This window comes from Protobothrops mucrosquamatus, unplaced genomic scaffold (genome assembly GCF_001527695.2).
Source record: "Protobothrops mucrosquamatus isolate PMUCROS unplaced genomic scaffold, P.Mucros_1.0 scaffold_278, whole genome shotgun sequence".
NCBI lineage: Eukaryota > Metazoa > Chordata > Lepidosauria > Squamata > Viperidae > Protobothrops > Protobothrops mucrosquamatus.
In genome coordinates, this window is record NW_015386354.1 from 1,010,132 (window position 1) to 1,023,008 (window position 12,877).

Genomic DNA, 12,877 nt, shown 5'->3' on the forward strand with positions numbered 1-12,877 from the left:
TGTGCATGTAATTTGTTCCCGCCTTTATTATTTTTACAAATAGCTAAAGGTGGAGAACACATCCAACACACCTTTCTCTTCTTATTTTCCCCACAACAACAATCTTGTAAGATGAATTGGGCTGAGAAAGAGAGTGATCACCCAAAGTCACCCAGCCGGTTTTTATAGCTACGGCAGAACTTGAACTCACTGCCTCCTGCTTTCTGCCTGGTGCCTTATTAGATCAAACAAGATGAATATAGCCCTTGTGTCTTCAATTCAGCCCTGGAGTGGTTGGTACAGTATGATGGACCAGTAATAACAATAACAATATGAAGCAGCCCCAGTGGTAATCCGCTTTTGTAACCAATTCTGACGTGTTGTAAATATTTTTGCCAGAGGTAGATTCTTCTCTTCCTTAAAAAAACCCATCACCTTGTCTAACCAGATGGCCAGCATAAGCACATTAAGAACAACCTTACTTCTCTTGATTAATTATATGATCAAAAGACAAACAGAAGATAATAGCTTCTGGGTTGTACAGAATTTCTCCTGTTTAGACATTGGGAAACCAGATCCTCAGTTTGCAAGCTGTGACTGTCTATCCTTCTTTGGTCATGTCAGGCAGTCTGGAACAAAGTGTTTATTTTCGCCTGTGCATCCAAACCAGTTCCACATCTCTCAAAACATCTGGATAATGTAAAGATAAAGTTCTTGGTGCCATACATCTTATTTTAAAGTAAAACAGCCTATCCTAGATCTTGACCTCTTTGTTCATCTTAAAAGTTATTTAAAAAAAAGTCTGGGGATGCCTCACTGAATATCACAAGACTCATTCCTTCCTCCTAAAGAAGAAAAAAAAAACAGAATTTTTTTTAATAAAGCAAGGAAGCAGCTCTGTAGCTAGCAGGAAAGACTGAGATCCCTGTTCCCTTTTGCTGAAAATAAACTAACATAAATTCTCAAGTAACCAAGAATCGCAGCCCTCCAAATACAGCACTGGAATTAGTAAGTCAATGCCCTAACTTAGTTTAAGAAGGCTTCACAGATAAAATAGAGGTAAAAAGTATTGATACGAGATTGACTCCTTTAAACATAACAAAGATTGAAGACCAAAACGTTCTCTTCATACTCTGGAGCTACACCTCTCATTAGCCTTAGCCATTCTGAATCATAGTCAGGAATATTAAGAGATATTGAGGGCATGGATTCCAGACCAGCTGTACAGTAATCTTTCTTAATTTTAACAATTACCACGTACATTAGTGTAATGCATTATTTATCCTTATTGATGTCAGCACACGACTCCGTGCTTTCCTATTGAATGTGGCTAACAGCTGCTGGAGGTGGACTTTCAACGGGAGGAAATTAAATCCGTCCATGTGCCACAGTACCAATTATTTTTAAAAAAAAAATAAAAATGAGAAATGTGTCTTCTTTTAGGATCTCTTCTGTAACCCCTAATTTATCCCATCGTTTCATAGTCCTGAAGCTTCCTGTCATCTTCACTTAATTTGTCTCTTCAGTCAAGCGATCACCTATGATTGTCTATAGCTTCTTAACCACAGTTAGCTTTATGACTACAATGGGCACTAGACTTTCAGTTGCTAAGCGAGATGGTGGTTCAATGAATTGTGTCTGATTTTATGATCTCTTTTGCCATGGTTATTAAGCAAATCACCACTCTTTATGTGGCCATAAAACGAATCCTGCTTCTCCCATTGACTTTGCTTATCAGAAGTCAGCTGTGAATGTTAAAAATGGTGATCATATGGCCCTGGAATGTTGTAACCATCATAAATACATACGTAAATTTTGATAATGTGACTAGAGGGCCACTGTGAGGATAGTGGAAAGTCACTTTTATCAGTGCCATCGTAACGTTGAACAGGCGCTAAACGAACGGTTGTAAGTCAAAGAATACCTCCATGAAGCCAAATGTGGCAAAGTACTTCTGATTGAATTTCTCCAAGACTTATCCAGGTTGTTTCCATCTTGTATTAAAATAAATTTAACGATGCATCCATTGCATCCTTTCATCCCTGTTAAAAAGAAATCAAAATATGGAATGACAATAAATTTAGGCATTATGATAATTTCCTACTTGAAGCAACTTTTTTGTGAAACAGAAAATAGTGTTGCTAGGATTGCAAGAAGCTATTTCAATTCACATTTTACTTCCTGTGTGTTTTGCCAAAGTTTTTAATAATAATAATTTAATTTATATACCGCCCTTCTCCCGTAGGACTCAGGGCGGTGCACAGCATATTAAAACAGATACAAACAAAATACATCAGAAAACAAAAAAACCCCCTAAAACCAAATTAAAAGCCAAATATTAGAAGCTGTGTGTCAATTAAAATTTGCTAAAAATCGTCCCTACCTAAAATCCTCCCTAGGTCAGGCCCGCTTGCTGGAAAAGCCATGTCTTGAGGGCGCGGCGGAAAGTAAGGAGATCCGGAATCATCCGGATCTCGGGGGGTAGCTCGTTCCAGAGGGTGGGGGCACCCACAGAGAAGGCCCTCCCCCTGGGGGTCGCCAGCCTACATTGCTTGGCCGACGGCACCCTGAGGAGGCCCGCTCTGTGGGAGCGTACCGGTCTATGGGAGGGAATCTGTGGCAGAAGGCGGTCTCGGAGGTATCCAGGTCCAAGCATTCTTTATTTCCTGTTGTTTATGCAACACTTATTCTATAGGGTTCGCTTCGCTTGTTTGCTACTTTCCATTTTCCAACATGATTAAGAGCACCTTATAATTCAATGGTTTTAAGGAAGCAAGCCAACCAAATAACACCCCCCACCCCCAGTAATAATTCTGTAAGAATAAGGAGCTGGATGAAGAGAGACTGAATTTAAAAAACAGCTAAGCAATAACAAAAAACGTTTTTTCGCATCTTTTAGAAGGAATGCATATTTGGGAAATTAGTTAGAAATCTGCTAGTTGGCTAGCATACTACACAAAATGGAATCACTATGATAAAAGGAAAAAAATGGTTAAAGAAATCCAAAATTGTAGAGTTGATCTAAGATTGGAACATTAAAAAAATGCCCACAGGCAAGGGTAACCAAACACCAGCAAAACTGATGCTTTTATTTATTGTTCAATTTTTAGCATCACCAGTCCACTAGGCCTCCCATTTCAAGGACCGTTGTACTTTCAGATTTGAGGTTCAAATGAAGACATAAGGAACACTGTTGTTTCTCAAGCCAGAATATGATGCTTACAAATTTTGTCTGCTGTTTTACCAAGCCCTTTCTTTCATTTCAGATTTTAGAATTTCTGATCATTCAACTTCAGGGTAAAAAGGGGAAACAGTTGGAAAGATCTTCCATGCTCGAAGGAACAATCGTTATTTCTTTGGACATCCAAGATTTTCCCCAGCGTGTGAACCAGTCCCACTGTGCTGCCATTAGTGAGTATAATCAGATTTACAGTATATTTCTTTCAGAGCAGTTATTTTTCAGGAAACTAAAAATCAACATGCAATCCCCAATAAATAAACTTAAGGTATAAGTCTATGTTCCTACAACGTGTTGAGCACAAATAATACAGCTCACTTGTAGCCTCACCACAGATTTAAACAAAATTAATAACAGTGGTTCTTTGATTTGTTCCATGCAGTTGCTGCAAAAGGTGATTTGTGCCACAAAATCCTGAATGACCTAACATTCAAAGGTAAATATTTTAACATTATTTGAGATTTAAGGAGTGCTTTTGGTGGATCAGAGCTAATCCAGCCCAACATTCAGTTCTCACAGCACTTAGCCACTAATACATTTTGACCAGGTTTTCCCCAAAACAAAACAAATCTTATTGTGGATTTAATAGATATATGAATTTGCCCAACTTCTGAATATTTCTTGAGTCATCCTGAGGAGATTCTATTGCATTTGAGTGGTTTCCTTATATTGAAGTTGCCCTCAAGAATCAGAACAGGAGCTCTGCTACATTAAAGAAATTGATAATCTTTTAAAGCAAGAAGATTGAGACCTCATTCATTTCTGTGGTTTTTTTTACTTACATACTTTTTTTGTAAATAATACAATACAATACGAGCTGTGCAATATAGGAACAGGAATAGATGGGTTCTGAGATACCTGAATGGACATTGTAGACATTGTAGGAGGAGAGGCAGGTTAGTCAACGTTAGTCCCAAATCAGGAGGAGTCTGGTAGTCCTTTTCAACAAATTTTATTTTATTTTTTTTATAAGATTTTATTGATTTTTTTCTTGTCGTGGTGGGCACATTTACAAATGCAAACTTTTCAACAAATTTTAATAAAAGGCCTAAGCTTTTATGAGCTGCAGCTCACTTCATAAAAGCTTATGCCTTGTCATAAAATTTGTTAGCCAGAAACAGTGCTCCCACTTTCCTTCTGATTTATTCATACAACCATTTCATGATTTTTTCCTCTACAGGCATTTTTCAGAATATCAGTTGGAAAATGCCACATTATATCTTGGCTAATTAATATCTTTTGATTAACGTTTTTGAGCTGGGCAGCTAATACATTTAAACAAAAATTGTGTGTATATACGTGTGTGTGTATACAGATACTCCTGGACTTAGAACCATAATTGGCTCAAATAATTAATATTATTTGAGATTTTAAAAGTGATTTTGGTGGATCCGACCAATCTAGCCTAGAATTGCTGTTGCTAAGCAGGGTGGTTGTTGAAGTGAGTTGCAGCCGATTTTATGACCTTTACTGCCGCGTTGTTAAGCAAATCACTGCAATTTTTAAATGAATCACATGGTCGTTAAGCGAATCCAGCTTCTCCCCATTGACTTTGCTTGTCAGAAGCCAGCTGGGAAATAAGTACATGCCAGTTGCCAAGTGCCCAAATTTTCATCATGACGATACTGTGATGGTCATAAGTGCAAGGACCAGTCATAAGTCACTTTTTTGGGTGCCATTGTAACTTCAAACATTCACTAAACAAATCATGGTAAGTCGAGGACTACTTGTATATTAAAAGGCTGATATGATCTCTTTGCTGCTGCTTGCTTTCTTGTATCAACCGATAGAAGGGAATCTTAAGTATTCATGCCTGTTCTTTGGAGAACAGGAATTCTGTATATGTCTTGCAGTGTTGTCTCATGACACTAAATTTTTCCTTCCACAGAAGTACAAGGCTTATTGCCTTTCTGCCAGAGTGGCGCCTTGCACGGAAGAGGGTGTCCTCATGAATCTCTGCATACCATGCCTTTTCAGCTTTCCTTTCAGGTTAGCCTATACCACAATGAGCATTATTAGAATCCTAGGACTGGAAGGGACCTTGGAAGCCTCAAGGCAGGAGCCTTATACCATCCCAGTCAAATGCTTGTCCATTCTCTTCTTGAAAACCTCCAGCAATGGAGCACCCACAATTTCAGGAAACAGGCTGTTCCATTGATTAATTTTTCTCACTGTCAGAAAAATTCTCCTTACTTCTAGGTTGGATCTCTCTTTAACAAGCTTCCATCCATTGGAGGACTTCCATCCTTGGATGACCTCCAAGGTCCCTTCCAACTTTACTACTACTACTATTATTATTAATTATTATTATTATTATTATTATTATTATTATTATTATTATTATTATTATTATTATTACTTCTTGTCCTGTCTTCTGCTGCTCTAGAGAATAAGTCAATCCCCTCTTCTTTGCAACAGCTCCTCAAATGCTGGAAGACAGCTATCTTGTCCCCCCTTCTCTTTGATAGGATAAACATAGCTAGCTTCCTCAACCACTAAAGGGACCAATGAACATGTGTTCTTGTCCAATAAGATACTTTCCCCACAGAATATACCCTAGTATAAAAACATATGAAAAACTATTGCAAGAATTGGGTCTGTCTAATGTAATGAAAAGAAGTAACTAGGGGCAACATGAAAGCAGTGTTTCCATATTTAGGGGCTACCACAAAGAAGAGGGGAATCAACCTATTCTCCAAAGTATCAGAAGGCAGGACAAGAGGGAATGGGTAGAAACCAATCAGGGAGAGAACCAAATTTCCTGACAGAACAATTAATCAGTGGCCAATGTCAGTGTCAAGAAGGTGGCTTCATTCTGGCAGTGTAAAGTTTGATCTAGACAGAGGAAGAGGAGGAGGACGAGGAGGAGGAGGAGGAGGAGAAGGAGAAGGAGGAGAAGGAGAAGAAGAAGAAGAAGAAGAAGAAGAAGAAGAAGAAGTAGTAGTAGTAATAGTAGTAGTAGTAGTAGTAGTAGTAGTAGTAGTAGTAGTAGTAGTAGTAGTAGTAGTGGAATAGCTTGTCTTCAGAAGTTGTTGCTCCATCATCAGAGATGTTTAAGAAGACACTGGAATTTTTTTCAGAATGGTATAAGGTCTCCTGCCTGAGCAGGAGGTCGGACTAGAAAACCTCTAAGGTCCCTTCCAACTCTGTTATTCTGTTATTCTTTAATAATTTGTTTCTTCTTTCCATCACACACTTCCTCCTCAAAAAAGTCTCTGATTCCACATTGCTGATATTGTTTGTTGAGCAATAAACCTGCTCTGCAGAAGACTGAAGATCAATATCAATGCTAAATCTTTGAATTTGTCCAAATATACAGTATCAACCCTGGTAGATGCAGATAGTCACTGCAGAGCCGGTAAAGAAAGGAGGGTCCTAATTTGCTCTGATCCTGGTAATTCTCAGCCCTCTTCCCCATCACTGTTGCGTGCCTCTGCATTTTTAAAAAGTCAAGTTCCATACAAAGATGCATGACAATGCCATGTTGGGCTTGGTCCAGAAAATAATACGGTTAACTTCTGGACGGTCTGTTCTTAGCATCCTTCAAACATCTGAGGAAGCGTTCTAGAATCCAAATCTTCATAGCTTCCCAGGCACAGGAGAAAAACAACAGCTGCAGCTGTTCTTTCTGGCTTTTCTTGGCCCGATTTCATTTCAGGAGAATGGTTGGGTAGAACAGTTTGGGTGGAGTCTGTTCCAAAATGGTTGCTGACATCATTTTCACCACCTATGACACCTGGGTTGTGAACAGGGGAAAGATTGCAAAAAAATCAATCAATCAATCAAAATCTACAGTCCATTTGACTTCGTTAATGCTGTAACAAGGTAAAGCTAAACCAATATCCGTATTTAGCATCTCAGATTTGTTTCTTTGAAACAAGAGTGTGCTCAATCAGAATAGAGCTGGAAGAGACCTTGGAGGTCTTCTATCTAGTCCAACCCCTTGCTCAAGCAGGAGACCCTATGCCATTTCAGACAGGTGGCTGTCCATTTTTTTTCTTAAAAACCTCCAGTGTTGAAGCACCTACAACTACTGAAGGCAAGCCTGTTAATTGTTCTAACTGTCAGGAAATTTCTCCTTAGTTCCAGGTTGCTTCTTCCCTTGATTAGCTTCCATCCACTGTTTCTTGTCCTGCCTTCAGGCGCTTTGGAGAATAGGCTGACCCCCTCTTCTTTCTGGCAGCCCCTCAAATACTGGAATGCTGCTATCATGTCCTTCTTTTCTCTAACCCAAATCCTGCAACTGTTCTTCATATGTTTTAGTCCCCAGGCCTTTAATCATCCTAGTTGCTCTTCTCTGCACCTTTTCCAAAATCTCAACATCTTTTTTGTTCATGCGGTGACCAAAAGTGGTCACCGCATTACAAAATATATTTTCCTTTACCTTTGGTGTTCACGTTAAAGCTTTGGGTTTGGTGGCCATGCTGAGGGGATGGGTAAGAAATCAATGGAAAAGTTTGAATGACTGAAGGGATGCACTAAAACCTCAGTTAAAGGTTTTGAAAAGGACACATTAACTTTCTCTCTCTTTGGACTTTTCAGCTGCGTGAGAAATCCGAAGTCCTCAAGGAGGACAGTGCCACATTGAAACAGTTCATCCATAGGACCAGCCTCGTGCACACCACGGTAAGCGATTCCCCTGCACTGTGATCTGCTAAATATCGTGTTCCAGGTTTCCTCGGGACCAAATGACTACTTTCCAACTTAAAACCTGCCAAGGGTTTTAAGAAGCTGCATAGGAAGAGAAAATTCTGTCTCTCTATCTCTGAAGCAACTTGGTTACCAGATCCAGCCTCAACCTGTCTCTGCTATTTTTAAATCATTTTATTTAGTAAGGAGGGCAAATCTTATCAAACTCTAGTGGTCGTGATGGATGACTACGTCTGTGGGATTTGATGCAACATATGCTGGTTAGCTTCACATCCCACTAAACCACAGTTTTGCTAATACTTTCAGAGTGTAACTTGGATCTGGGAGTGCATTTTGGGATACCAAATTGCTTTTCCTGGGTGAGAATGTCGCTTGGGGTAACAGCTGAGAAGCTTGTGGGTAAAGTTCAAACCCTGCTATGCCTGAAATCCTGAATAATAATAAGTAATTTAAATGTATCCTAAACAATAAAACAGTCACTGTGGAATGCAGGTAGTCCTTGACTTATAACCATACGTTTGGCAACGGTTTGAAGTTACAAAGGCACTGAAAAAAATTATTTGGGGCCAGTCCTCACACTTACGACCATCGCAGCATCCCCATGGTCACATGATGAAAATTTGGGCGCTGGGCAATCGGAATGCATTTATGAGAATTGCAACATCCTGGAGTCATCTGATCATCACTTGTGACCTTCCCAGCAGGCTTCCGACAATCCAAAATCAATGAGGGAATTTGAATTCATTTAATGACCACATGTTTTACTTAACAACTGCAGTGGTTTGCTTAAGAACCCAGGTAAAAAAAGATTGTAATTTCGGGTCTGTTGCTTAGCAGTGGAAATTCTGCTCCCAAATGTGGTCGTAAACCGAGGACTACCTATCTACAAAGTGTACCAATATGAAGACTGATTCCCTATTGAGATCACTTCCTATATTTCTTATTTCGTGAGTTGTTGATTTTCTGCTCCTCTATTTTTATAGATCAAGTTTCATTACTGTGTAAAAGTTAACGGCAACATCTCCGCTGAGACATATAGGTAAGTAAACATCTACAAAGTTATACCGGCAGCTGTAGAGTAGACTAATACAATTAAACCATATAAATAAATATATATATATATATTGTTCAAAGACTCGATATGAAAAGGCAATCATTAAACACGGCTTAAAACAAGAGTAACAGAAGGAATTTAATTCCAGGTTTGGGGAAAGAGAAATGAAATGTATCTCTCCTCTATAACTTTGGCAGTCCCTTAAAACATTTTCTCTTCATGGTAAACCTTGACTATTATTAAATACAATATCATCATTATTTGATTTAAGAAGTGGGACATAGGAAAATAAAACCTATGTCTTTTTTTTTAAAGGACCTTTGCAAAAAAATGTTCTGTCTGGAACTCTAGTAAGCCAGATTCTGACTGGAACTATGAGACTAAACAGAACAATTGATTCATATCTATCTATCCATTTTCCTTGTAGCATCCCCACGGTCACACGTTCAAAATTGTGACTGTAAGTCAAGGATTATCTTTAAATCACTATGCTTCTCTAAAACCACATAGAATTTTGGGCATGTTTTCAATAGTTCCTTTTGCCTGGACCGCACCTTGAATGAATCCATGGTTTGTTTGACCAGGGTTTGTTACACAATTGGGCAGATTTACCCAAGATTTACCCAAGCATTGAGTCAGCATCACACAAACCTGCACGATGTCTTGTGATATGTAAAGCTTTGATTGCAACAGCAACTGGAAGCGCGGTGAATTCAAAGGGGATAACATAAAGGCTGTTCCTTGTGCTTTAATCGGTGTTCTCATTTATAATTATGATAAATGCAGTGACTTTGCAACATCTCCACATTCTGTGCTTCAGCCCAGAAGGGAAAGTCAGCACATGTTTGCCAGATGGAACCAGGTTACTTACTGATGGGAGACATTTTATGAGGTAAGCAGTTTGGGAGAAAGAATTTCTCCTCCAGAGGCTGACTGATGGAGTCTCATAAATACAAGGTCATCCTTAAAACCAGATTGTGGAAATGGTGCCCAGCATTTGTTCCTGGAATCTGACTAGCTGGGGGGATTTATTTATTTATTGTCAAGATGTAGACGATTCTAGTTGAAGCATGTCTAATTAGTTTGAAATTTGTTAGTCCTTAATAAAGATAAGTTGGGTTTATGCATCCTAAACCAGCCAGATTAATTAGTTTGCCATTGGTTGGAGGCCAATTCCTAGTTACTGTGTGTAGACAAATAAATTACAGTATCTTATCCCTGTGACAATCGGCCTCAGTAGCTGGCTACATCCATCCCCATCTACAAGTAGACCTTGACTTACAACCATTCATTTAGTGACTGTTTGAAGTTACAACGGCACTGGAAAAAAGTGTCATGACCATTTTTCACACTTAATGACCATTGCAGTCACGTGATCCAAATTCAGACGCTTGGCAACTGACATGTACTTATGACGGTTGCAGTGTCTCCTGGGGTCAGGTGATCCCCTTTTGCAACCTTCTGACAAGCCAAGTCAATGGGGAAGCCGGATTCGCTTAACAAGCGCGTAACTAACTTAAAAACTTCAGCGGTTCAGTGAACAGCTGTGGCGAGAAAGGTGGTAAAATGGGGTAAAACTCATTTAACCACCCGTCTCGCTTAGCAACAGACATTTCGGGATGAATTGTAGCCGTAAGTCGAACTGCGGAAATATGATTTGAAAGAGGACACTTAAAAGGGAGTTTCCTAAGCTGCACTGCCCCCTGGTGGATGTGGAAGCAAAAGGTTGGTGGCCTGGTTTTTGTAACAAGCAATGAGGAGGAGAGACACAGAGTCCATCCTCACACCTGTCCTCTTACTTGCACTGCAGATTCCCATGACCTTGTTTAAATTCCATCATCCACACCTAAAGCCCAATCACCATTGTTTCTAGAAATATATCTATATTTAATACGCCGTTTGTTTCTCTGTTTAATATGCCACACATTTGAGACCAGATAGCAATTTGTCAGAAATTGAGCTGGGCTTGGACTAGCAGACCCCAATAGTCCCTTCCAACTCCGTTATTCAATGTTTCGTTTCTGTTTAAGCGTATCTATGGGAAATAACACATGGCAAGACCAATCTAGCATAATTTTGGAATGTGTATACACTTGTTTTACACAGAATACAGAATAACAGAGTTGGAAGGGACTTTGAAGACCTCCCAGTTCAACCCCCTGCTCAAGCAGGAGACCCTATACAGTTTTGTTGTGCTGTGGAGCCTGGATAGTTGTATTTTTATATATCATGTGTCTAGTCTGTTAATTAAGAACTTGCATGTCATGTGGGTACAAAGACTGGTTATAAATCGAAATAAGCAAGTCAGCTCTAGAGGCGCCCTGCCTTTGGCATAGATAAGCAAAGAATCTTGAACTTTGCCTGCACAAACTTTTTTCTTCACATTTTGATACTTGGCGAAGGGCGTTGTCCTTTGGAATCTATGGAATTGAGACTTATACCTCACTTGGGGGAAAAAACATTCTATATTGGCTTTTCATTTGCTGCTTTTTAAAAAAAAAAGTTTGATACTTGCACAATTTTATCCTTGAAAATTATATTTTCATGATGTTGTAAACCATGCTGTGCATTTTAACAGAAAGATGAGATGCTTAAATAAGTGTAATTTTAAAATACTGATATTTCTAGGTATAGGTTCTCCTGCTTGAGCAGGGGGCTGGACTAGAAGACCTCCAAAGTCCCTTCCAGCTCTATTCTATTCTAGATTCTATGCCACCATACTGCAGAATAGCTCTGAGCCATGAATGCATTGACAAAAAACAATTGACTGCCTTTCCTTGCTATGTAATGCTTTCTTTTTCCTTTAATTCTCCTTTACAATCTTTCATCTCCTAGGAATTCCGCTAATTTTATTCTACTAACATACAATAAATATTTTTTTTAATTGTTCTGGTAGCTGAATTTGTTCTACACAGGAATTAATCCACATTTATCTGTGAAGGGTTTGCTACTGTTAACAGGTTGATTTTTTTTTAATGTAAATTGAAAGTTGACTTAACTTCATCTCTCAGTTAGTCACTCTTCAAATATGATGGGCAAACAGGGTTAGATTGCAAAAGAGTGATCTAGTCTGTGATTAATCTGCTATTAATTTACTATTTATTTCCTTCTGTTTTCCATCACCAATCAACCCCTTTCTTTCTTTCTTTCTTTCTCTTTCTTTCTTTCTTTCTTTCTTTCTTTCTTTCTTTCTTTCTTTCTTTCTTTCTTTCTTTCTTCTTTTTTTCTTTCTTTCTTTCTTTCTCCTTTCTTCTTTTTCTTTCTTCCACATTCCATCTTCTTTCTTTCTTTCTTTCTTTCTTTCTTTCTTTCTTTCTTTCTTTCTTGCTTGCTTGCTTCCTTCCTTCCTTCCTTCCTTCCTTCCTTCCTTCCCCCCTCTCTCCCTCCCTCACAGATCAGAATGCAAGGCTGTAATCCCATCCTGTGATAACATTCACCTTGTGACCGGTGGACGAGTCAGTCTGTTCATCCCAGATGAATTAGTGGACAGAGGTTTCACAGGTGCCTTGAATCTCCTACCTGCGGCGTCCCTCTGTCCCTGCCAGAAATCTTTCCCTAACCAGCCTGCAAAGATACTTGCTGCCTCTGTATCCTTTGCTCTGATCAGAGATCAATAAAGGTGAGTCCAGGGATGCTTTAACCTGCAATTGGCCTGGGTTTGCAAATACGGGAACACTGCTATCTGTATCTCCCCTAGTTATAGTTTATAGTTATATCTATATATAACTATAGTTATATATATAAAACTACGTATAACTATATATATATATATATATATATATATATATATATATATATATATATATATATATATATATATATATATATATATATATATATATATATATATATATATATATATATATATATATATATTTCTAATAACACTAAAACTAAAACAGTGACTCCTGGGTGTGATCATCTTTCCAAAAACAAACTGTGAACACCAGGAGTAT

General features: G+C 38.7%; 1 protein-coding gene across 1 annotated transcript in view; it reads left to right on the plus strand.

Moving 5' to 3' along the window:
• The first annotated feature begins 1,183 nt into the window (after window positions 1-1,183).
• The window catches only part of CUNH11orf80 (chromosome unknown C11orf80 homolog), a 16,255-nt gene continuing 4,561 nt past the window's right edge, over window positions 1,184-12,877 (plus strand). Inside the window, exons 1-6 of the mRNA XM_029287260.1 lie at window positions 1,184-1,201; window positions 3,246-3,390; window positions 5,106-5,206; window positions 7,760-7,843; window positions 8,851-8,906; window positions 12,316-12,508. Of these exons, the coding sequence (XP_029143093.1) occupies window positions 1,184-1,201; window positions 3,246-3,390; window positions 5,106-5,206; window positions 7,760-7,843; window positions 8,851-8,906; window positions 12,316-12,508 (597 nt within the window). The remainder of the gene's footprint in view (window positions 1,202-3,245; window positions 3,391-5,105; window positions 5,207-7,759; window positions 7,844-8,850; window positions 8,907-12,315; window positions 12,509-12,877) is intronic.